Here is a 21,463-nt window from a genome sequence, read left to right as displayed (position 1 = left end):
CCCAGGGTCTCTCCCTGGCCCCGCCCACGGGCACCCGGCCCTGCCGCCTTCATCACCATCTTCATCGTCATCGTCACCTTCATCTTTATTGTCATCTTCATCATCGTCACATTCATCATCATCTTCATCATCACCTTCCTCATTGTCACCTTCGTCATCATCTTAATCATCACTTTCATCATTGTCACCTTCATCATTGTCACCTTCATCATGAGCCCCACTGTCCCTTTGTCACCCCTCCTGCTCCACCTGTCCTACCTGGAGAGCTTGGGGACACCCAGGGCACACCTGGAGCCACCAGGGCACACGGCCACGCTCCCACACCTATGGGGTCACACCTGTCCCTGCAGGTGTCACACTTGTCCCAGTGGTGATCACATACGTCCGTACAGGTATCACACCTGTCCCCACAGGTGTCATGCCTGTCCCTATGATGATCACACATGTCCCTGTAGGTGTCCCACGTGTCCCCGCAGGTGTCACACCTGTCCCTGCGGGGATCAGGTGCCCCCCATCGGTTCCCATGTGCCCGCAGGGACAGCCGGTGTCACCTGTGGGGTCACACCTGTCCGCATGTGGGCCACACACCTGTCCCTAAAGCTGTCACACGTGTCCCCTGTGGGGTCACACATGTCACAGTAGTGATCACACCTGTCCCCATGGGATCACACCTGTTGCCTGAAAGATTACAAATGTCCTCTGTGGCGATCAAAGGTGTCCCCTGTCTGTGTCACACGAGTCCCCTGTGTGCTCACACCTGTGTCCTGCAGGTGTCACACCTGTGTCCTGCAGGTGTCCCACGTGTGCCCATGGGGGTCACACCTGTCCCTGTGTGCTCACACCTGGGTCCTGCAGGTGTCCCACATAACCTTATCACGTGTCCCTGTCACGTGTTCCTCCAGGTGTCACACCTGCCATGTCACGTGTATCCTCCGGGTGTCACACGTGTGTTGTGCAGATGTCACGTGTCCCTGTCACACCTATGTCTGTCACGTGTCCCTGTCACGTGTCCCGGTGGGTGCAGGGCGCCCCCTGGCGGTTTCCCGCGCTCCCTGGCGCCCCCTGGCGGTCCCCGGTCCCAGCCCCGCCCCGCTCCTGGCGCCGTTTCCGGGTTCCGGTGCCGGGGCCGGGCGGAAGCGGCGGCAGAAACGGCGGAAGCGGCGGCGAAGCGGCAGCGGCGGCCATGGCGGCGGCGGCGGCGGGTCCGTGTCCCGGCCCCGGCCCCGGGCCCGGCCCCGGCCCCGCCCGCACCAAGAAGAAGCAGAAGCGCTTCGTGCCGCAGCGGGTGAAGCTGCCGCGGGCCGCGGACCCGCTGCTGGCCGTGCTGGCCTGGGGGGTCACGCACCAGGTCAGCACCGGCACCCCAGGGACCCCCGTGTCCCCTCCCCGGGACCCCGCGGCTCCGCGGCCCGGTACCCCCGTGTCCCCTCCTCGGGATCCCGCGGCCCTTGAGATGCCCGGTCCCCGGTGCCGGTCCCAGTCCCCTCCCGGGATATCCGTGCCCGTCTCTCCGGGACCCCCGCCTGTGTTTCCGGCACCCCCGCAGCCCCCGCCTGTCCCTTCCCTGGGACCGTCATTTCCCCGGAGCCCTCGGTGTCCCCATTGCCCCCATCCCGTATCCCCTTCCCTCAGCTCCATCCCCCGAGATCCCCATTGTTCCCCATCCCATGTCCCCATCCCCCGGCTCCATTTCCCCGGGATCCCCATTGCCCTGCATCCCTTGGCTCCATCCCCCAGCATCCCCTTGTTCCCATTCCCCGGGATACCCATTGCCCCCATCCCGTCTCCCTGTCCCTTGGTTCCATCCCCCCGGGGCCATCACTGTCCCCACCCGTTGGCTCCATCCCCGGGATCCCCATTGCCCCCCTTCCTGTGTCCCCATCCCGTGTCCCCATCTCTCAGCACCATCCCCCAGGATCCCCACTGTCCTCATCCCTCGGCTCCGTCCCCTGGGACCCCATTTTTCCCCATCCTGTGTCCCCTCCATGTCTCCATCGCCCTGGGATCCCCATTTCCCGGGATCCCATTGCCCTGCACCCCTCGACTCCATCCCCCCTGGATCTTCACTGTCCCCATCGCCCCGGGACTCCCATTGCCCCCATCCCTCAGCTCCATCCTCTGGGATCCCGTGTCCCCATCCCATCTGGATCCCATTGCCATCCATGTCCCCATCTCATCCCACCCCATTGCCCCCCATCCCGTGTTCTCATCCCTCGGCTGCGTCCTTGGCTTCCATATCCCCAGTATCCCATGTCCCCATTCCGCCGGGATCCCCACTGTCCCCATCCCTCGGCTCCATCCCCTGGGATCCCCATTGTTCCCCATCCTGTGTCCCCATCCCATGTCCCCATCCCATATCCCCGTCCCATGTCCCCATCCTGTGTCCCCATTCCATGTCCCCATCCCATATCCCCGTCCCGTGTCCCCATCCTGTGTCCCCATCCCATATCCCTGACCTGTGTCCCCATCCCATATCCCCGTCCCGTGTCCCCATCCCGTGTCCCCATCCCATATCCCCGACCTGTGTCCCCATTCCATATCCCCGTCCTGTGTCCCCGTCCTGTGTCCCCTTCCCCCAGGATCCCCATTGCCCCCCATCCCGTGTCCCCATCCCATATCCCTGTCCCATGTCCCCATTCCATGTCCCCATCCCATATCCCCGTCCCGTGTCCCCATCCCATGTCCCCATCCCATATCCCCGTCCCGTGTCCCCATCCCATGTCCCCTTCCCCCAGGATCCCCATTGTTCCCCATCCTGTGTCCCCATTCCATGTCCCCATCCCATATCCCCGTCCTGTGTCCCCTTCCCCCAGGATCCCCATTGCCCCCCATCCCATATCCCCGTCCCGTGTCCCCTAACCCTTGGCTCCATCCCCTGTCTCCATCCCCTGGGATCCTCACTGTCCCCATCCCCACACCTGGGGGTGTTTCCCGGGGGTCCCTGAAGGTGGTTCCCGGGGCTCTCCCTGGCCCCAGGGGGTTTCTGGGGGTGTTTCTTGGTGGTCCCGGGGTTTTTGGGGGTGTTTCCCGGGGGGTCCCACCTTGCCCCCCCTCCCCAGATCAACGAGCTGAGCCAGGTGCCGCTGCCCGTGATGCTGCTGCCCGACGATTTCAAAGCCAGCTCCAAAATCAAGGTCAACAACCACCTGTTCAACAGGTGAGCGGCACGGGGCGGGGGGGGGGCACAGGGGGAGTGTCCTGCAGCTGGGGGACACCCCAAAACTGACGTGAGCCCCCCAACCTCAGGGAGAACCTGCCCAGCCACTTCAAGTTCAAGGAGTACTGCCCGCAGGTGTTCCGCAACCTGCGCGAGCGCTTCGGCGTCGACGACCAGGACTACCAGGTGAGGGGGGATTTGGGGTGTCTGGGGTTTGTGGGGTGCCCAGGCAAAGGGAGGGATGGAGGATCTGACTCCATGCTCTCAAAAGGCTAGTTTATTAATTTATGGTACTATATTATATTAAAGAATAGAGAAAGGATACAGACAGAAAGCTAAAAGATAATAATGAAAACTCATTACTTTTGCCAGAGCCTCGACACGGCTGGCTGTGATTGGTTATTAAGTTAAAACAATTCACATGAAACCAATCAAACATTCACCTGTTGCTAAGCAATGTCCAAACCCCATTCCACAGCAATCAGATAATTTTTTTTTATAAATATTTAACAAAATTAATATATTTTGTATATATAATAGTAAATTATAGTATAATTTATATACTAAATTATACTAAATACTTAGTAATAATTAGTAAATTATACTAAATAAATAGTATAATTTATTTATTATTAGTATAATTTATTATATTATATATAGTATAATATATTTATTATTATAAATAATAATATATTTATATACTAAAATACTAAATTATAGTATAAATAATTTAACAAAATTATTAATTTTGTTTCTAACGCCTCTCAGCTTCTCAGAGAAAAATCCTAGCAAAAGGATTTTCATAAAATATGTCAGTGACACTATATTAAACTATAGTAAAGAGTAGAGAAAGGATGCAGACACGAGTTTAAAAGATAATAATGAAAACTCATGACTCTTTCCAGAGCCCTGACACAGCTGGCTGTGATTGGTTATTAAATTAAAACAATTCAGGTGAAACCCATGAAAAGTTCACCTGCTGGTAAACCATCTCCAAACACATTCCAGAGCAGCAAAACACAGGAGAATCAATCAGAGAATTATTGTTTTCATTTTTCTCTGAGGCTTCCCAGGAGAAGAAATCCTGGCGAAGGGGATTATTCAGAAAATATGAAAATCTATTCAGAATATATTCAGAATATTTTTTCAGAAAATGTTCTGAAATATATTTCAGGATATATGTCCAGGGGCCTGAGGGTTTCTGGCATTCATCCACCTCAGGCAGGCAGAATTCCATCAGGGTCCCCATGTCCAGCCTGGGGACAGTCGTGGGGCAAACGAGGGGAGCTCCAGGCTGTCACATGTGTCACATGGGGGGACCCCGGGCTGTCCCCGGGCTCCTGGCCACCTGTGCCCTGGCTGTGTCACCTGTGCCATGGCAGTGTGCCCCCACATTTCCCTGGCATGGGGGCGGCTGTGTCACCTGTGTCCCCCTGGATGGCTGTGTCACTTGTGTGGCTGTGTCACTGGTGTCCCACGGGTGGCTGTGTCACCTGTGTCCCTGGGTGACTGTGTCACCTGTGCCTCTCACTGTGTCACCGGTGTCCCCCTGAGTGGCTGTGTCACCAGTGTCCCCTGGCCGTGTCCCCAGGTGTCCCAGGTGCAGAGCCCCCTGCGGGGGTGGCTGTGTCACCTGTGTCCCCAAGTGGCTGTGTCACCAGTGTGGCCGTGTCACCGTTGTGCCCATGCCGTGTCCCCAGATGTCCCTGGCACGGAGCCTCCCGCAAGGGCGGCTGTGTCACCTCTGTCCCCCAGGGTGGCTGTGTCCCCAGTTTCCCTAGCTGTGTCACCTGTGTGGCTGTGTCCCCAGGTGTCCCTGGCGCAGAACCACCAGGGGAGGCAGCTGTGTCACCTGTGTCACCTGTCCCCTGGGGGTGTCACCTGTGTGGCTGTGTCACCAATGTCCCCAGCTGTGTCCTCTGTGTCCCCATGCCGTGTCCCCAGGTGTCCCTGGCGTGGAGCCCCTGCGGGCGTGGCTGTGTCACCTGTGTCCCCAGCTGTGTCACCTGTGTTCTCAGTGTGGCTGTGTCACCTGTGTCCCCCCGGGGTGGCTGTGTGACCTGTGTGCCTGTGTCCCCTGTGTCCCCAGGTGTCCCTGGCGCGCAGCCCCCCGCGCTGGGCGGGCAGCGGGCACCGCCTGCTGCTCTCGGCCGACCGGACGCTGGTGCTGAAGGAGCTGTCGAGCGAGGACGTGGCCGACGTGCACGGGCTGCTGGCACACTACCACCAGGTGTGGGCATGGGGTGGGCATGGGGGGCACAGGCTGCTGGCACATTACCACCAGGGGTGGGCATGGGGTGGGCATGGGGGGCACAGGCTGCTGGCACACTACCACCAGGTGTGGGCATGGGGTGGGCATGGGGGGCACAGGCTGCTGGCACATTACCACCAGGGGTGGGCACGGGCTGCTGGCACATTACCACCAGGTGTGGGCATGGGGTGGGCACGGGGGGCACGGGCTGCTGGCACATTAGCACCAGGTACCGGCATGGGATGGGCATGGGCTGCTGGCACATTACCACCAGGTGTGGGCACGGGGTGGGCATGGAGGGCACAGGCTGCTGGCACATTACCACCAGGTGTGGGCACGGGGTGGGCATGGGCTGCTGGCACATTAGCATCAGGTGTGGGCACGGGGTGAGCACAGGCAGCACGGGCTGCTGGCACACTACCACCAGGTGTGGGCACAGGGTGGGCACGGGGGGCACGGGCTGCTGGCACATTACCACCAGGTACTGGCGTGGGATGGGCACGGGCTGCTGGCACACTACCACCAGGTGTGGGCACGGGGTGGGCACGGGCTGCTGGCACACTACCACCAGGTGTGGGCACGGGGTGGGCACGGGGGGCACGGGCTGCTGGCACATTAGCACCAGGTGTGGGCATGGGGGGCACAGGGTGGGCACAGGCTGCTGGCACATTAGCACCAGGTACGGGCACGGGGGGCACAGGGTGGGCACAGGCTGCTGGCACACTGCCGCCAGGTACAGGCACAAGGGGTGCGGGGTATCACCTGTGTGCCCAGGGTTGTCACCAGTGTCCCCCCGGGGCAGCTGTGTCACCTAGAGGTGTCACCTGTGTTCCCTGGAGGTGCCTGTGTCACCAATGTCCCCAGGTGGCTGTGTTCCTGGTGTTCCTGGGGGTGTCACCTGTGTCCCCTGGGGGGCTGGCTGTGTCACCTCTGTCCCCAGCTGTGCCACCAGTGTCCCCAGGGTGGTTGTGTCACTGGTGTCCCCCAGGCAGCTGTGTCCCCTGTGTGGCTGTGTGACCTGTGTCCCTGCTGTGTCCCCATGTCCCTGCTGTGTCCCCATGTCCCTGACTGTGTCCCCATGTCCCTGAATGTGTCCCTGGCTGTGTCCCCATGTCCCCACAGTACGTGGTGCAGTGCCACGGGCAGACGCTGCTGTGTCCCTGGCTGTGTCCCCATGTCCCTGGCCATGTCCCCATGTCCCTGGCTGTGTCCCTGCCGTGTCCCCATGTCCCTGCCGTGTCCCCATGTCCCCGTGTCCCCACAGTACATGGTGCAGTGCCACAGGCAGACACTGCCGTGTCCCTGGCTGTGTCCCCATGTCCCTGCTGTGTCCCTGAATGTGTCCCTGGCTGTGTCCCCATGTCCCTGCTGTGTCCCCATGTCCCTGCTGTGTCCCCATGTCCCCGTGTCCCCGTGTCCCCGCAGTACGTGGTGCAGTGCCACGGGCAGACGCTGCTGTGTCCCCATGTCCCTGCTGTGTCCCTGGTGTCCCCTGCTGTGTCCCCACGTCCCTGGCAGTGTCCCCATGTCCCCGTGTCCCCGCAGTACGTGGTGCAGTGCCACGGGCAGACGCTGCTGCCGCGGTTCCTGGGCATGTACCGGGTCAGCGTGGACAGCGAGGACACGTACCTGCTGGTCATGAGGAACCTCTTCAGCCACCGCCTGCCCGTGCACAGGAAGTACGACCTCAAGGTACTGGGGTGTCCCCGAGCCCCTCAAGTGCTGCTGCGGGGCTGCCTCCCCCCGAAGGAGCAATGGGGGGTGGGACGGTGGGGACAGACGGACACGAGAGATCTCTGCAGCCAGATCTGGAATTTGGGGTTTATTGCAAAGGGCCAAGGGCAGGGCCCTGCTGGGAGCTGCCAGGCACAGCTGGAGCAGGACTGAGAGGAGAGAGGGGTAAAGGGAGAGAAGGCAAGAGCGTGGTAAAGAGATGAGAGAGTGGGGAAGAGTTCCTGTTACAATAAATCTTCTGGTCGTGGAATTTGGGGTTTATTGCAAAGGGCCAAGTGCAGGGAGCTGCTGGGAGCTGCCAGACACAGCTGGAGCAGGACTGAGAGGAGAGAGGGGCAGAGAGGATGAGAGAGAGGATGAGAGGGTAAGAGAGAGAGTAAAATAGAGGATAAGAGAGCAAGGTTCCCATTACAATACAATAAATCTTCTTCTGATTGTGGAATTTGGGGTTCACTGCAAAGGGCCAAGTGCAGGGAGCTGCTGGGAGCTGCCAGGCACAGCTGGAACAGGCCCAAAGAGGAGAGAGGGGTAAAGGGAGAGAAGGCAAGAGCGTGGTAAAGAGATGAGAGAGTGAGGAAGAGTAAAGAGGATAAAAAGAGTAAAAGAGGATGAGGTTCCTGTTACAATAAATCTTCTTCTGCTGGTGGAATTTGGGGTTTATTGCAAAGGGCCAAGTGCAGGGAGCTGCTGGGAGCTGCCAGGGACAGCTGGAGCAGGACTGAGAGGAGAGAGAGGGTGAGAGGGTGAGAGGGTGAGAGAGTAAAAGGGGTGAGAGGGGTAAGAGCGTAAAAGCGTAAGAGGGCAAAATTCCCGTTCCAATACAATAAATCTTCTTCTGTGTTGAATATTCTAATTCTCACTAACCAATCTACAAATTGGTTATATCTACATCTAACAATACACAAATCCTACAGCATTTCCATACAGCCTGTAAGAATCATTACATCACCACACTGTGCTACATTTTAAACTTTGAAAACTCCTCTTTGGGCCCCTTCTGCTGTACCTAGAAACTACTCTTTGGAAACCCTAAAAACTCCTCTTTGGAGTAGTTTTAAACCCTAAAAACTCCTCTTTGGGCCCCTTCTGCCAAGCTGTAGGGTCTGCTCTGAGCCTTGGAGCTGTCTGCAAGCAGAGGGTGTTGTTCCATCAAAAGGGGATCACCTTCAGCAGGCCACACCATTGTTTTCCAGTTGTTCAGTAACTGAGGGATCTCAAAGCTTGCTTTCATTTCAATCTCACTTATAGTTTCCATATTCTCAAAATCTTTTGCCAGACAATCATATTTACGAGGCTTTCCTGTTTCATCTCCCCCAACACCCCCAAACCCCCTCCTGTCACCTCTGCTCCCTGCAGGGCTCCCTGGTGGACCGAGAGGCCAGTGACAAGGAGAAGGTACTGCAGGGGGGGATGCTGTGAACCCCAGAAATTTGGGGGGGTGTGGGGGGGGTCTCCAGGCCTTGTTTTCCTTCCTCCCCAATAATGGCAGCTCATTGCCTGCCCCCCTCCCCAGGGGCCCAGCCTGGGGGTGTCCCCTCCATCCGTGGGGTGTCCCCTCCATCCGTGGGGTGTCCCCTCCAGCTCAGGGGTGTCCTGAGGGGCTCCCCCCGTCCCTCCCCAGGGCAAGGAGCTGCCCACCCTGAAGGACGTGGATTTCCTCAACAAGAACGAGAAGGTGTTCGTGGAGGAGGAGCAGCAGCGCGAGTTCATGGACAAGCTCAAGAGGGACGTGGAGGTGGGAACGGGGGGCTGCACCCCCAGGGGGGGTCCCAGGGGATTGAGGGGGGCTCCATCCCCACCCCAAGTGACACTTTGGCCTCCCAGTGCCCGGGCTCTGGAGGTTTGGGGGGCTCTCCCAGCAGCCATGGGGGTGTCCCCCACCTCTAATGACCCCTCCGCCCTGAGAATTGGGGGGTTTTGGGCTGTGGGGGTCCCTTTCTCAGCATCCAGGCTGTGAGGGTTTGGGGGGGCTCTCCCTGTGGCCATGGGGGTCTCCCCCCACCTCAAATGACCCCTTGGTTGTCCCCCCAGCCCTGAGAGTCCGGGGGGTTTTTGGGGACCATGTCCAGTATTTGATTACTGTGGGGGTCACAGTGTCCAGGCTCTGGGGGTTTTGGGGTGAGGGTCCCCCATGCCCAGGCTCTGAGGGTTTGGGGGTCTCTCCCCATGGCTATGGGAGTGCCCCCACCCCTAATGACCCCTTGGTTGTCCCCTCAGCCCTGAGAATTGGGTAATTTTTGGGCTGTGGGGGTCCCTTTCTCAGCATCCAGGCTGTGAGGGTTTGGGGGGGCTCTCCCTGTGGCCATGGGGGTCTCCCCCACCCCTAATGATCCCTTGGTTGTCCCCCCAGCCCTGAGAGTCCGGGGGGTTTTTGGGGACCATGTCCAGTATTTGATTACTGTGGGGGTCACAGTGTCCAGGTTCTGGGGGTTTTGGGGTGAGGGTCCCCCATGCCCAAGCTGTGAGGGTTTGGGGGTCTCTCCCCATGGCTATGGGAGTGTCCCCCACCCCTAATGACCCCTTGGTTGTCCCCCCAGCCCTGAGAATTGGGGGGTTTGGGCTGTGGGGGTCACAGTGCCCAGGCTCTGAGGGTTTGGGGGGTTCTCCCTATGACCATGGGAGTGTCCCCCACCTCCAATGACCCCTTGGTTTTGCCCCCAGCTCTGAGAACTGGAGGGGTTTGGGCTGTGGGGGTCACAGTGCCCAGGCTCTGGGGTTTTGGGGTGAGGGTCCCCTGTGTCCAGGCTCTGGGGTTTTTGGGGTGAGGGTCCCCTTTGCCCAGGCCCTGGAGATTTTGGGGTGCCCCCCCCCAGGGTTTTGTGTGCCCCCCCCCCCAATTCCCGCCGTGTCCCCCCAGTTCCTGGTGCAGCAGAAGCTGATGGACTACAGCCTGCTGCTGGGCATCCACGAGGTGGAGCGGGGCGAGCAGGAGGAGGAGGAGGAGCTGGAGGAAGAGGAGCTCGGCGGGGGGGGCGATGAGGGGGGGCTGGGGGGTCCCTATGGCACCTCCCCGGAGGGGCTGGGGGGGCTCCTCAACTCCTACCGGCCCCTGGGCCCCGGAGAGTTCGACCCCGGCGTGGACGTGTACGCGCTGCGCGGGGCCGAGGGTGAGCCGGGGGGTTTGGGGGGAATTTGGGGGGTCCTGGGGGGGTTTGGGGGTGCAGGCAGCGCTGACCCCCCCGCTGTGCCCCCCAGGAGCCCCCCGGCGCGAGGTTTATTTCATGGGGCTCATCGATGTCCTCACCCAGTACGACGCCCGCAAGAAGGCGGCGCACGCGGCCAAGACCGTCAAACACGGGGTGAGGGAATGGGGGACCCCAAAAATGGGGGGCACCCCGAAATGGGGGGCACCAAACACAGGGGGTGAGGGAATGGGGGCACCCTGAATAGGGGGGCACCTCAAACACGGGGTGAGGAGAGGGGGTACTCCAAAAATGGGGGGCACCAAACACAGGGGGTGAGGGGGGTACCCCGAAATGGGGGACATCAAACACAGGGGGTGAGGGAATGGGGCACCCCGAAATGGGGGGCACCTCAAACACGGGGTGAGGGGGCTACCCTGAAATGGGGGGCACCAAACACAGGGGGTGAGGGAATGGGGGCATCCCAAAAATGGGGGGCAACACAAACGTGGGGTGAGGAAATGGGGGCACCCCGAAATGGGCAACACAAACACGGGGTGAGGAGAGGGGGTGCCCGAAATGGGGGGCACCTCAAACACGGGGTGAGGGAATGGGGTACCCCAAAAATGGGGGGCACCCTGAACTGGGGGGGCACGACAAACACAGGGTGAGGAAATGGGGGCACCCCAAAATGCGGGGACAACACAAACAGGGGGGGCACCCCAAAATGGAGGGCAACACAAACATGGGGTGAGGGAATAAAGGCACCCCAAAAATGGGGGGCAACACAAACACGGGGGGCACCTCAAACATGGGCTGAGGGAATGGGGGCACCCCGAAACTGGGAGGGCACCTAAAACAGGGGGTGAGGAAACAGGGGAGCCCCAAAATGGGGGGCACCACAAACATGGGGTGAGGAAATGAGGGCACCCTGAAATGGGGGGGGGCACCTCAAATACGAGCTGAGGAAATAGGGGCACCCCAAAAATGGGGGGCACCTCAAACTGGGGGGGGGGCACCTCAAATATGGGGTGGGGAAATGGGGGCACCCTCAAATGGGGGAGCACCACAAACACGGGCTGAGGGGGTGGCATGGACTGGGGGGCACCCCAAACTGGCGGGGCACAGGCTGGGGGGGCACCTCGGACTGGGGGGACGCGGACTGGGGGAGCACCACAAACACGGGGTGAAGGGGGCACCCCGAAATGGGGGGGTACGGACTGGGAGGGCACCCCAAACTGGCATGAGAGGCACCCCAAACTGGGGGGTGGGTACCCCAAACTGGGGGGTGGCATTTCCCAGCTGGGGCTGGCAGGGCTGGCTCCCCCCTTGTTTTTTTGGGGTGCTGAAGGTGGGGACAGAGAGGGGTTGGGGGGACCTGGGCCAAACCTTGCAAGCAGGATTTGGGGGGGGCTTAAAAGCCCCTGGCAGGGTCTGGGGGGGGCAGGAGGGGTGGGGGTGTGGGGGGGTTGGGACGGGGGGGGGCTCAGGTGAAGCTGGGGGGTGCCCAGGTGGGGGTTGGTCCTGTGGGGGAGTCTGGGGGAGGGGTGGGTTCCCAGGGGGGGTGTCAGGAGGGGCTGGGGGTCCCAGGAGTGCTCTGGGGGGTGTCGGGGGTCCTGGGGGTCATTCCCAGGGTCAGGCTCTGTTCCTGGGGGGCTCTGAGCCGCTGCCCCCCCAGGCCGGAGCCGAGATCTCCACGGTGCACCCCGAGCAATACGCCAAGCGCTTCCTCGACTTCATCACCAACATCTTCGCCTGAGGGGGGGGCCCAGCGCCCCCCCCGTGGGACCAAACCCCCCCCCCCAAGGGGTGCTGCCCCCCCCCCCCCCCAACACCCCCACAGCACCCCCCGCAGTGGGGCTCCACTGCTCAAGTGCCTTAACTTTATCCAAAGGGGTCTGGGGGGGCTCGGCCCCAGCACGGGGGGGGTCTGGGGTGCCCCCCCATCCTGCACAAGGGGCTCTGGGACCCTTCTGCCCCCTCCCCAAGCTGGGAGGGGTCAAACACTACTTGCCCCATGGGGGAGGGAAAGGGGACCCCCACTCATGACTGGGGGTGCAGCCCCCACCCCTGTTCCAAATGGGGCTGGGGGCCACTCCCTGCCCCCCTCCGTGTGGGACCTGGGGGGGCTGCAGCTCCCCCCACTTTACTGCAATTCCCGGGGGGCAGGGGAGGACCCCGGCCCGGTGGGACCCCCGGGGGGGCGGGGCCTGCTGGGCTGACTCCCTGTTCCCCATTTGTGGGGGCCTGTGTGCCCCCCCACCCCATTTATGGGGCTCCTTCCCTCGCTCTGTTCTGAGAAATAAATTATTGAACCGGCCCTGCGTGTGTCCCGTTCCCTGAGCCCCTCAGACCCCCCTGCGCCCCTCAAGCCCCCCGGGTACCCCCTCAAATTCCCGGGGACCCCCGAATTCCCGGCTCGATGGCCCCGCCCCAGCCGCTCAGGCCCCGCCCCCAGGCGCGTTGCCATGGCGACGCCCTCCCCGCCAGCCCCGCGCGCCGTTGCCATGGCCCCGCCCCTCCCCCGTTGCCATGGCGGCCCCGCCCCGCGCGGTCACGTGAGGCGGCCGCGCGCAGGGCGCCCCCCGCCGCCGGACGCGCCCGCGATGCTGCGCCCGCCCGGGCCCGGTGCGTGCGGGACCCCCGGGACACCCCCGGAACCCCCGGAACCGCCCCGGCATCCCGCCCTGCCCCCGGCATCCCGCCCTGCCCGCGGCCCCCGCCCCGGGCCTGCTGATGCCCGCACCGCAGCGACCCCCCGGGCCCCTCCCCGGGCCTGTCCGCTCCTATCGGGCTTCACCGGGACCCCCCGGCCCCCTCTCCGGGCCTCACCGAGACCTCCCGGGCCCCTCCCCGGGCCTGTCCGCTCCCCTCGGGTCTCACCGGCACCCTCCGGGCCTGTCCGTTCCTACCGGGCCTCACCGAGACCTCCCGGACCCCTCCCCGGGCCTGTCCGTTCTCCCCGGGCCTTATCGGGACCCCCAGGACGCCTTCGGGCCTTAGCGGGACCCCCCGGGCTCCTCCCCGGGCCTGTCCGCTCTCCTCGGGCCTTATCGGGACCCCCCCGGGCCTTATCGGGACTCACGGGCCCTCCCTCGCGTCTCACCGGGACCCCCGGGCCCCTCCCCGGGCCTGGCCTGTCCCCGCCCCGGGCCTCAGCGGGACCCCCGGGCCTGTCCCGTCGCCGCCGGCTCCGTCCGTCCGCCCGGGCCTCACCGGGACCCCCCCCGGGCCTGTCCCGTCCCCCCCATTCCGGGCCCCATCCCCCACCCTGCCCCCCCTGCATGGAGCCCCTCGGGGATGGGGGGATGGGGACACCGGGGGGGGTTGGGGACACCGGGAGGGGTTGGGGACACCGGGGGGGTTGGGGACACCGGGGGACACCGGCGCGTTCAGTCCCCCCTCCCCGCGGGCCATGGCCGGGCAGACACCCCTGGGCCGCTCCGGGGGGGCCCGATGGGTCTGGGGGACCCCCAGAGCTGCTGCCCCCCCAGAAGGGCTGTGGGGTCCCCTGGGGACACGGGGGGTGACGGTGCTGTTGTTATTGCGGGGTCACCTGGGTGAGGGGGGGACACGGGGGGGTTGATGAGCCCCCAGATTGGGTCTGGGGGTGGTGGGGGCCGCCTGTGACCCCCCCGTGTCCCCCCCGTGTCCCCCCAGCCCCGGGCTCGTGGCTCTGCTGATCCTCCGTGCTCCGCTCGTGTCCCCCATGGGCTCACCAGGTGGGTGTGGGGGACCCCCCGGCTTCTGGGGACCCCCCCGGGGCTGGGACCCCCCCTCGTGCATGGCCCTTGGCTTTGGGGACCCCCTTTGGACCCTTCCCCCGCCTGTGGGACCCCCTGGCTTTGGGAGACCCCTTTGGAGCACCCGTGGGACCCCCTGGCCATGGAGCACCCCCGGGTTCTGGGGAACCCCTCAGTCACCCCCCGGTTCTGGGGAACCCCTCAGTCACCCCCCGGTTCTGGGCACCCCTCGGGCACCCCCAAGTTTTGGGAACCCCCCCCCCCCCCTTGGGCACCCTCCGGGTTCTGGGACCACCCTCAGGCACCCCCCATATCCTGGGGACCCCCTCAGGCACCCCACGGGTTGGGGGACATTGCTGGGGACACCCCAACCCTCACCCCCCCTCCCTCCAGGGCTCACGGCTGGTGCCACCCCCGGGGTGTCCCCAATTTGGGGACAGGACAGGTTTAACCCTTGGGTGGCACCTTGGCTGGGTGAGCGCCCCGCCGGGTTTGGGGGGCACTGTGCCCCCCCCAGGACCCCTGGGTGCCATGGCCGGGCTCTGGGGGCTCTGGGGGGGGGTCCATGCCCACACTCAGAGGGGTTTTGGGGGGTCATGTTGGGATTTGGCTGGGTTTTGGGGTGATCCACAGTCCCCAGGCTCTGGGACTTGGAGTCTTCATGCCCAGGGTCAGGGGATTTTGGGGGTCCCTGCCCAGGCTCTGAGAGGATTTTGGGGTCCATATCCAGTCTCAGAGGATTTTGGGGTTCCTATCCAGTCTCAGAGGATTTTGGGGGTCCCTGCCCAGGCTCTGAGAGGATTTTGGGGAGTCCATCTCCATCTCCTGCTGGTTTGGGGTGTCCGTGGGTGTTTTGGGGTGTCGATGGGTATTTCAGGGTGTCTGTGCTCAATCTCTGGGTGTTTTGGGGTGTCTATGGGTGTTTCAGAGGGTCTGTGCCCAGTCCCAGCTTTGGGGTGTCTATGGGTGTTTTGGGGTGTCCGTGCTCAATCTTTTGGGGTGCCCGTGCCCGTTTCGGGGTGCCCGTGCCCGTTTTGGGGTGCTCATGGGTGTTTTGGGGTGCCCGTGCCCGTTTCGGGGTGCCCTGTGTGCCCAGCCCTGATGCCCCCAGGCCGTCCCACAGTGTCCTTGGTGCTCTCGAGGATGTTGGGGTGTGGGGTGCCGGTGCCAGCAGGGTGCTGTCCCTGGGGATGTGCCCAGCCCTGGGTGTTTTGGGGTATCCATGGCTGTTTTGGGGTGTCCCTGGGTGTTTTGGGGTGTCTGTGCTCAATCCCCTGATGTTTTGGGGTGCCCGTGGGTGTTTTGGGTCCATGCTCAGTCCAAAGTGTTTTGGATTTCCGTGGGTGTTTTGGGCTCCGTGTGTAATCTCTGGGTGTTTCAGGGTGCCCATGGCTCTTTTGGGGTCTGTGTGTAATCTCTGGGTGTTTTGGGGTGTCCATGGGTGTTTTGGGGTGTCTGTGCTCAATCCCCTGATGTTTCGGGGTGCCCATGGCTCTTTTGGGGTCTGTGCTCAATCTCCAGGTGTTTTGGGGTGTCCATGGGTGTTTCACAGTACCGTGCTCAATCTCTGGTGTTTTGGGGTGCCCGTGCCCACTCCTGGGTGTTTCAGGGTGTCCCTGCTCAATCCCCTGATGTTTTGGAGCGCCTGTGGGTGTTATGGGGTGTCCCTGCTCAGTCCTGGGTGTTTCGGTGCCCGTGGGTGTTCCGGGGTGTCTCTGGGTGTTTCGGGGTGCCCCGTGTGCCCATCCCTGACGCCCCGGGCCGTCCCGCAGTGTCTTTTGTGCTCTCGAGGATGTCGGGCTGTGGTGCCCCCCGGTGCCAAGAGCCGGGTGCCAGTGCCAGCAGGGTGCTGTCCCTGGGGATGTGCCCAGCCCTGGCTGTTTCGGGGTGTCCATGGCTGTTTGGGGTGCCCGTGCTCAATGCCTGGGTGTTCCGGGGTGTCCCTGGGTGTTTTGGGGTGCCCGTGTGCCCATCCCTGACGCCCCCGGGCCGTCCCGCAGTGTCCTTCGTGCTCTCGAGGGTGTCGGGGAGTGGGGTGACGGTGCCAGCAGGGTGCTGCCCCTGGGGATGTGCCCAGCCCTGGGTGTTTTGGGGTATCCATGGCTGTTCTGGGGTGTCCCTGGGTGTTTCGGGGTGCCCTGCATGCCCAGCCCTGACGCCCCAGGGCCATCCCGCAGTGTTCTTCGTGCTCTCGAGGATGTCGGGGCCCCAGCAGGAGTGGGGTGCCGGTGCCAGCAGGGTGCTGTCCCTGGGGATGTGCCCAGCCCTGGGTGTTTCGGGGTGTCCCTGGCTGTTTCGGGGTGTCCCTGGGTGTTTCGGGGTGTCCCTGCTCACCTCCTCTGACGCCCCCGGGCCGTTCCACAGTGTCCTTGGTGCTCTCGAGGATGTCGGGGTGTGGGGTGATGGTGCCAGCAGGGTCCTGTCCCTGGGGATGTGCCCAGCCCTGGGTGTTTCGGGGTGTCCCTGCTCACTCCCGGGTGTTTTGGGGTGCTCATGGGTGTTTCAGGGTGTCCCTGGGTGTTTTGGGGCGTCCCTGCTCAGTCCCCTGACGCCCCCGGGCCGTCCCGCAGTGTCCTTCGTGCTCTCGAGGATGTCGGGCTGCGGTGCCCCCGGTGCCAAGAGCCGGGTGACGGTGCCCAAGCGCGTGTGGGAGTTCGTGACGCGGGAGCGCGCGGCGCGCCTGGCGCTGCTGGCGCAGGAGGCGCGGGTGCGGATCCTGGTGGACGGCGAGACCCCCGAGCTGTACGTGCTGCAGCTGTGCGCGACCCCCCCCGGCGCCCCCCGGCGGCGCGGGGCTCTGCCCGGCCCGCAAGGCGCTCAAGGCGCTGCTCAAGGAGACCGAGAAGGAGCTGAAGAAGCGCAGCCAGCGGCACGGGGAGGTGCTGGGGCCGCGGGCCGAGCCCCCCGCGGGCGCCGCGGGCTGTCCCGGCGCGGGCGCGGCGCGGGACGAGGAGCCGGAGCGGCAGTGCCCGATCTGCCTGGGCGAGATGCGCGGGCCGCGCACGCTGGAGCGCTGCCGCCACTCGTTCTGCGGGGAGTGCATCGCGCGGGCGCTGCAGGTGCGCTCCGCCTGCCCCGTCTGCGGCCGCTTCTACGGGCAGCTGGTGGGCAACCAGCCCCCCGACGGCCGCATGCTGGTCACCCGCGACGCCGCGCTGCCGCTGCCCGGCTACGAGGCCTTCGGCACCATCATCATCCAGTACGTCTTCCCGCCCGGCGTGCAGGGGGTGAGTGCCTGCAGCGGGAGGCGTTTCCTGATGCCTGAGGGCGATCCGAAATCCCCTTGGGCGGCCCCGCCCGGCCCTGAGCTCCCAGTGCCCCCATGGGTGCCCCCAGGGCCCCAGGCTCAGCTCTGTGCCCCTGGTTGTCCCCAAATCCTGCTGAGGGCCCCCAGTGCCCCGATTGGTGCCCCCAATGTCCCGGGTTCAGCTCTGTACCCCCAGTGCCCCTGGCTGTGCCCAAATCGCCAGCATTCCTGGGTGCCCCAAAGCTGTGATGGGTGCCCCAACCTGGTCCTGTGCCCAAATCCTGCTGGGGGCCCCAGTGCCCCGATTGGTGCCTCCAATGCCCCGGGGTCAGCTCTGCACCCCCAGTGCCCCTGGCTGTGCCCAAATCCCCAGCATTCCTGGGTGCCCCAAAGCTGTGATGGGTGCCCCAACCCAATTCTGTGCCCATGCTTGTCCCCAGATCCTGCTGGATGTCCCCAGTGCCCCCATGGATGCCCCAAACCCATGATGGGTGCCCCAACCCAGTCCTGTTCCCCTGGTTGTCCCCAGTGCCCCCATGGGTGCCCGCAATGCCCCGGGTTCAGCTCTGTGCCCCCAGTGCCCCTGGTTGTCCCCCAGTCCCCAGCATTCCTGGGTGCCCCAAAACTGGGATGGGTGACCCAACCCAGTCCTGTGCCCGTGCTTGTCCCCAGGTCCTGCTGGATGTCCCCAGCGCCCCCATGGGTGCCCCTAAATCCTGATGGGTGCCTCAACCCAGTCCTGTGCCCCTGGTTGTCCCCAAATCCTGCTGGGGGTCCCCAGTACCCCCATGGGTGCCCGCAATGCCCCGGGTTCAGCTCTGTGCCCCAGTGCCCCTGGTTGACCCCAAATCTCCATCATTCCTGGGTTCTTCTAAACCGTGGTGAGTGCCTCAACCCAGTCCTGTGCCCCCAGTGCCCCTGGTTGTCCCCAGTCCCCAGCATTCCTGGGTGCCCCAAAACTGGGATGGGTGACCCAACCCAGTCCTGTGCCCCTGGCTGTCCCCAAATCCTGCTAAGGCCCCCCAGCGCCCCCATGGGTGCTCCCAATGCCCCGGGTTCAGCTCTGTGCCCCTGACTGTCCCCAATCCTGCTGGGTGTCCCCCAGCCTTCCTGGGTGCCCCAAACCAGCTCTGTGCCCCTGGCTGTCCCCAATCCTGCTGGGTGTCCCAGTGCCCCAATCGGTGCCCCCAATGCCCCGGGTTCAGCTCTCTGCCCCTGGCTGTCCCCAGTCCTGCTGGGTGTCCCCCAGCCTTCCTGGGTGCCCCAAACTCATGATAGGTGCCCCAACCCAGCTCTGTGTCCCTGGCTGTCCCCAAATCCTGCTGAGGGTCCCCAGCATCCCTGGGTGCCCCCATGTTCACAGTCTGTGGCCCTGGCACCCCTGGGTGTCTCCAGATTCTGTTGGGTGGCCTGGCACGGTGCAGTGTCCCCAGCACCCTCAGGTCCTGATGGATGGCCCTGGGTGTCCCCAGATACCCCTGAGCCAACTCTGTGCCCCCAATGCCCCTGGGTGCCCCTAAACCTCGATGAGTGCATGCAGCAGTCCTGGGTGCCCCAAAACTGTGGTGGGAGCCCCCACCCAATCCTGTACCCCAATGCCCCTGGGTGCCCCCAAACCCTGCTGGGTGTCCCCAATGCCCCGATGGGTGCCCCCAGTGCCCCGGGTTCAGCTCTGTGTCCCTGGCTGTCCCCAGACCCTGCTGGGTGTCCCCAGCGTCCCTGGGCTACCCACCCATCCTGGCACGTGTCCCTGGGTGCTCCCAAATCCTTCTGGCTGTTACTGACAACCCTGGTGTCCCCAAATGCCCCCGTGTCCCCAACAGCCCTGGGTGCTGCCAGCACCCCTGGGTACCCCAAACCTGCTGGGTGCCCCCAACCTGATCCCCACCCCCCCCCATTCCTTCTGTCCCCCATCCCTTGCCCCCCACGCCCTGGGTAGGTGAAGGATCCCTGGCCCTTCCCCTGTCCCCCTGTCCCCCTGTCCTTCTGTCCTCGTGTTCCCCCATCCCCTGTCCCCCCATCCCCATGTCCTCCTGTCCCCCTGTCCTTCCCTGCTGTGTGTCCCCTCCATGCCCCATGGCTGTGGTACCTGGGCACCACATGGGCACTGACACCTGTCCCCTCACCTGTCCCTCACCTGTGCCCCTGCCCCTCTCACCTGTCCCCTGGCACCACGTGGGCACTCACACCTGTGCCCCTGTCACTCCTCTGCTGCCTCTCTCACCTGTCCCCCCTCACCTGCCCAGGTGGAGCACCTGAACCCGGGGGTGCAGTACCCTGGCACCACATGGGCCTGTGCCCCTGTCCCTCACCTGTGCCCCTGTCCCTGTCCCCTCACCTGTGCCCCTGTCCCCCCATGCCCAGGTGGAGCACCCGAACCCAGGCGTGAATTACCCGGGCACCGCATGGGCACTGACACCTGTGCCCTCACCTGTGCCCCTGTCCCCCCATGCCCAGGTGGAGCACCCGAACCTGGGCGTGCGGTACCCGGGCACCACATGGGCACTGACACCTGTCCCTCACCTGTGCCCCTGTCCCTGTCCCCTCACCTGTGCCCCTGTCCCCCCATGCCCAGGTGGAGCACCCGAACCCGGGCGTGCGGTACCCGGGCACCACGCGCGTGGCGTACCTGCCCGACTGCCCCGAGGGGAACAAGGTGCTGGGGCTGTTCCGCAAGGCCTTCGCCCAGCGCCTCACCTTCACCGTGGGCACCTCGCTGACCACGGGCCGTGCCAACGTCATCACCTGGAACGACATCCACCACAAGACCAACTGCACCGGCGGGCCCCAGCTGTGCGGGGGGCACGGGGGGCACCGGGGGGGCACGGGGGGCACCCTGGGGTGTTGGGAGACAGCGCCCAGCATGAGACTGACTGCCCTTGGCTGTGCGGGGGGCATCTGAGGGGCACCTGGGGGGGTGGGGGACAGCACCCACCATGAGATTGACTGATCCCAGCTGTGCCAGGGGGGCTGGGGGCACCTGGGTGGGCTGGTGGGCACCTGTGCACATGGGGGGCACCTGGGGGGTTGGGGAACAGCATCCACCACATCCAGCACCAACTGTGGGAGGGGGCACTGGGGGGCACCCGGGGTATGGGAGGAGGGAGGATGGTGAGGGGTGGGCACTGGGCAGGGGGCACGGCCTGACTCGCTGCCCTGTGCCCCCAGGTTCGGGTACCCCGACCCCACGTACCTCGCCCGGGTGCAGGAGGAGCTGCGGGCCAAGGGCATCACCGAGGACTGAGCGGGGGGCACGGGGACCCCCCAGGATCACCCCGGGCAGCGAGGACCCCCCAGAGCCCCCCTGGGCAGCGGGACCCCCAAACAAGGGGACACCCCCAGGGGCAGGAGGAGCCCCCCCGGGCAGAGGGAGCCCCCTTCAATGGGACCCCCATGCAGGGGATCCCCCACACAACGGGACCCCCGTGCAGGGGGATCCCCTCTTCAATGGGACCCCCACGTGGGGGGGATCCTCCCATCCAACAGGACCCCCATGCAGGGGATCCCCCACAAAATGGGACCCCCCATGCGGGGGGATCCCCCCATAAAACCGGACTCCCATGCCAGGGGATCCACCCTTCAATGGGACCCCATCCAGGGGTTCCCCCCCATCCAACAGAACCCCCCATGCGGGGGGATCCCCCATAAAATGGGACTCCCCCCCCATCCAATGGGACCCCCCCATGCGGGGGGATCCCCCATAAAATGGGACCACCCCTGAATTGGGGACCTCCCAGCCCCCCCCCGGCTGGCAATGGGGGGGGCACAAGGAGGGGCCCAGACCCCCCCAGAGGGGTTGGTGCCACCCAGCCCCCGCAGCACGGACGGACAGACGGACCCCTGTACATAGCCCTGACCCCCAGGACAGACAGACAGACGGGGGATCCCCGCCCCCCCAGCCCCGGGGGGGGTCCCACCCTCGGGGGGGGTTATTTATTTTGTATTTCCCCCCCAGGTCTGTAACTTTGATCCAATAAAAATATGCAACGGATTGAGGGGGGCTCCCCCCATTCCTGGGGCAGTGAGGGGGGCACCGTGAGCCTGGGGGGGGTGGGTGAGGGGACATGGGGGCACAGGGCTGGGGACATTGGCATGGGGACAGGAGACACGAGATTTTGGGATGGGACATGGGGGTTTTGGGATAGGACATGGAGATATTGGGGTGAGAACATGGGGATTTGGGATGGGACATGGGGATGTTGGGGTGAG

General features: G+C 64.1%; 2 protein-coding genes across 2 annotated transcripts; both read left to right on the top strand.

Moving 5' to 3' along the window:
* The first annotated feature begins 1,084 nt into the window (after window positions 1–1,084).
* PIP4K2C (phosphatidylinositol-5-phosphate 4-kinase type 2 gamma) lies at window positions 1,085–12,584 on the top strand. Its single transcript, XM_074530638.1, has 10 exons — window positions 1,085–1,348; window positions 3,060–3,157; window positions 3,247–3,343; window positions 5,247–5,387; window positions 6,954–7,100; window positions 8,499–8,537; window positions 8,764–8,877; window positions 10,000–10,249; window positions 10,338–10,441; window positions 11,943–12,584. The coding sequence occupies exons 1-10, from the start codon at window positions 1,184–1,186 to the stop codon at window positions 12,021–12,023; spliced, it is 1,236 nt and encodes a 411-aa protein (XP_074386739.1). The 5' UTR covers window positions 1,085–1,183; the 3' UTR covers window positions 12,024–12,584.
* Window positions 12,585–12,671: 87 nt separating this feature from the next.
* On the top strand, window positions 12,672–21,245 carry DTX3 (deltex E3 ubiquitin ligase 3). The gene is given in 6 exon segments (XM_074530639.1): window positions 12,672–12,892; window positions 13,925–13,986; window positions 16,578–16,770; window positions 16,772–17,234; window positions 19,830–20,047; window positions 20,423–21,245. Coding segments are annotated over 6 exon segments (1,218 nt in total). The 5' UTR covers window positions 12,672–12,686; the 3' UTR covers window positions 20,499–21,245.
* The last annotated feature ends 218 nt before the right edge of the window (window positions 21,246–21,463 follow it).

Source organism: Zonotrichia albicollis, chromosome 33 (assembly GCF_047830755.1).
Source record: "Zonotrichia albicollis isolate bZonAlb1 chromosome 33, bZonAlb1.hap1, whole genome shotgun sequence".
Taxonomy (NCBI): domain Eukaryota; kingdom Metazoa; phylum Chordata; class Aves; order Passeriformes; family Passerellidae; genus Zonotrichia; species Zonotrichia albicollis.
The sequence above is the reverse complement of the archived record's forward strand: the minus strand, read 5'-3'. Positions and strand labels throughout refer to the sequence as shown.

What these genes read in the sequence shown, in the direction of transcription:
- PIP4K2C (XM_074530638.1), top strand. Translation starts at nt 1,184, where the DNA reads ATGGCGGCGGCGGCGGCGGGTCCGTGTCCCGGCCCCGGCCCCGGGCCC. An exon ending in TCGACGACCAGGACTACCAG is followed by an intron (nt 3,344 to 5,246) that starts GTGAGGGGGGAT and finishes CTGTGTCCCCAG; the next exon opens with GTGTCCCTGGCGCGCAGCCC. An exon ending in AGCTCAAGAGGGACGTGGAG is followed by an intron (nt 8,878 to 9,999) that starts GTGGGAACGGGG and finishes GTGTCCCCCCAG; the next exon opens with TTCCTGGTGCAGCAGAAGCT.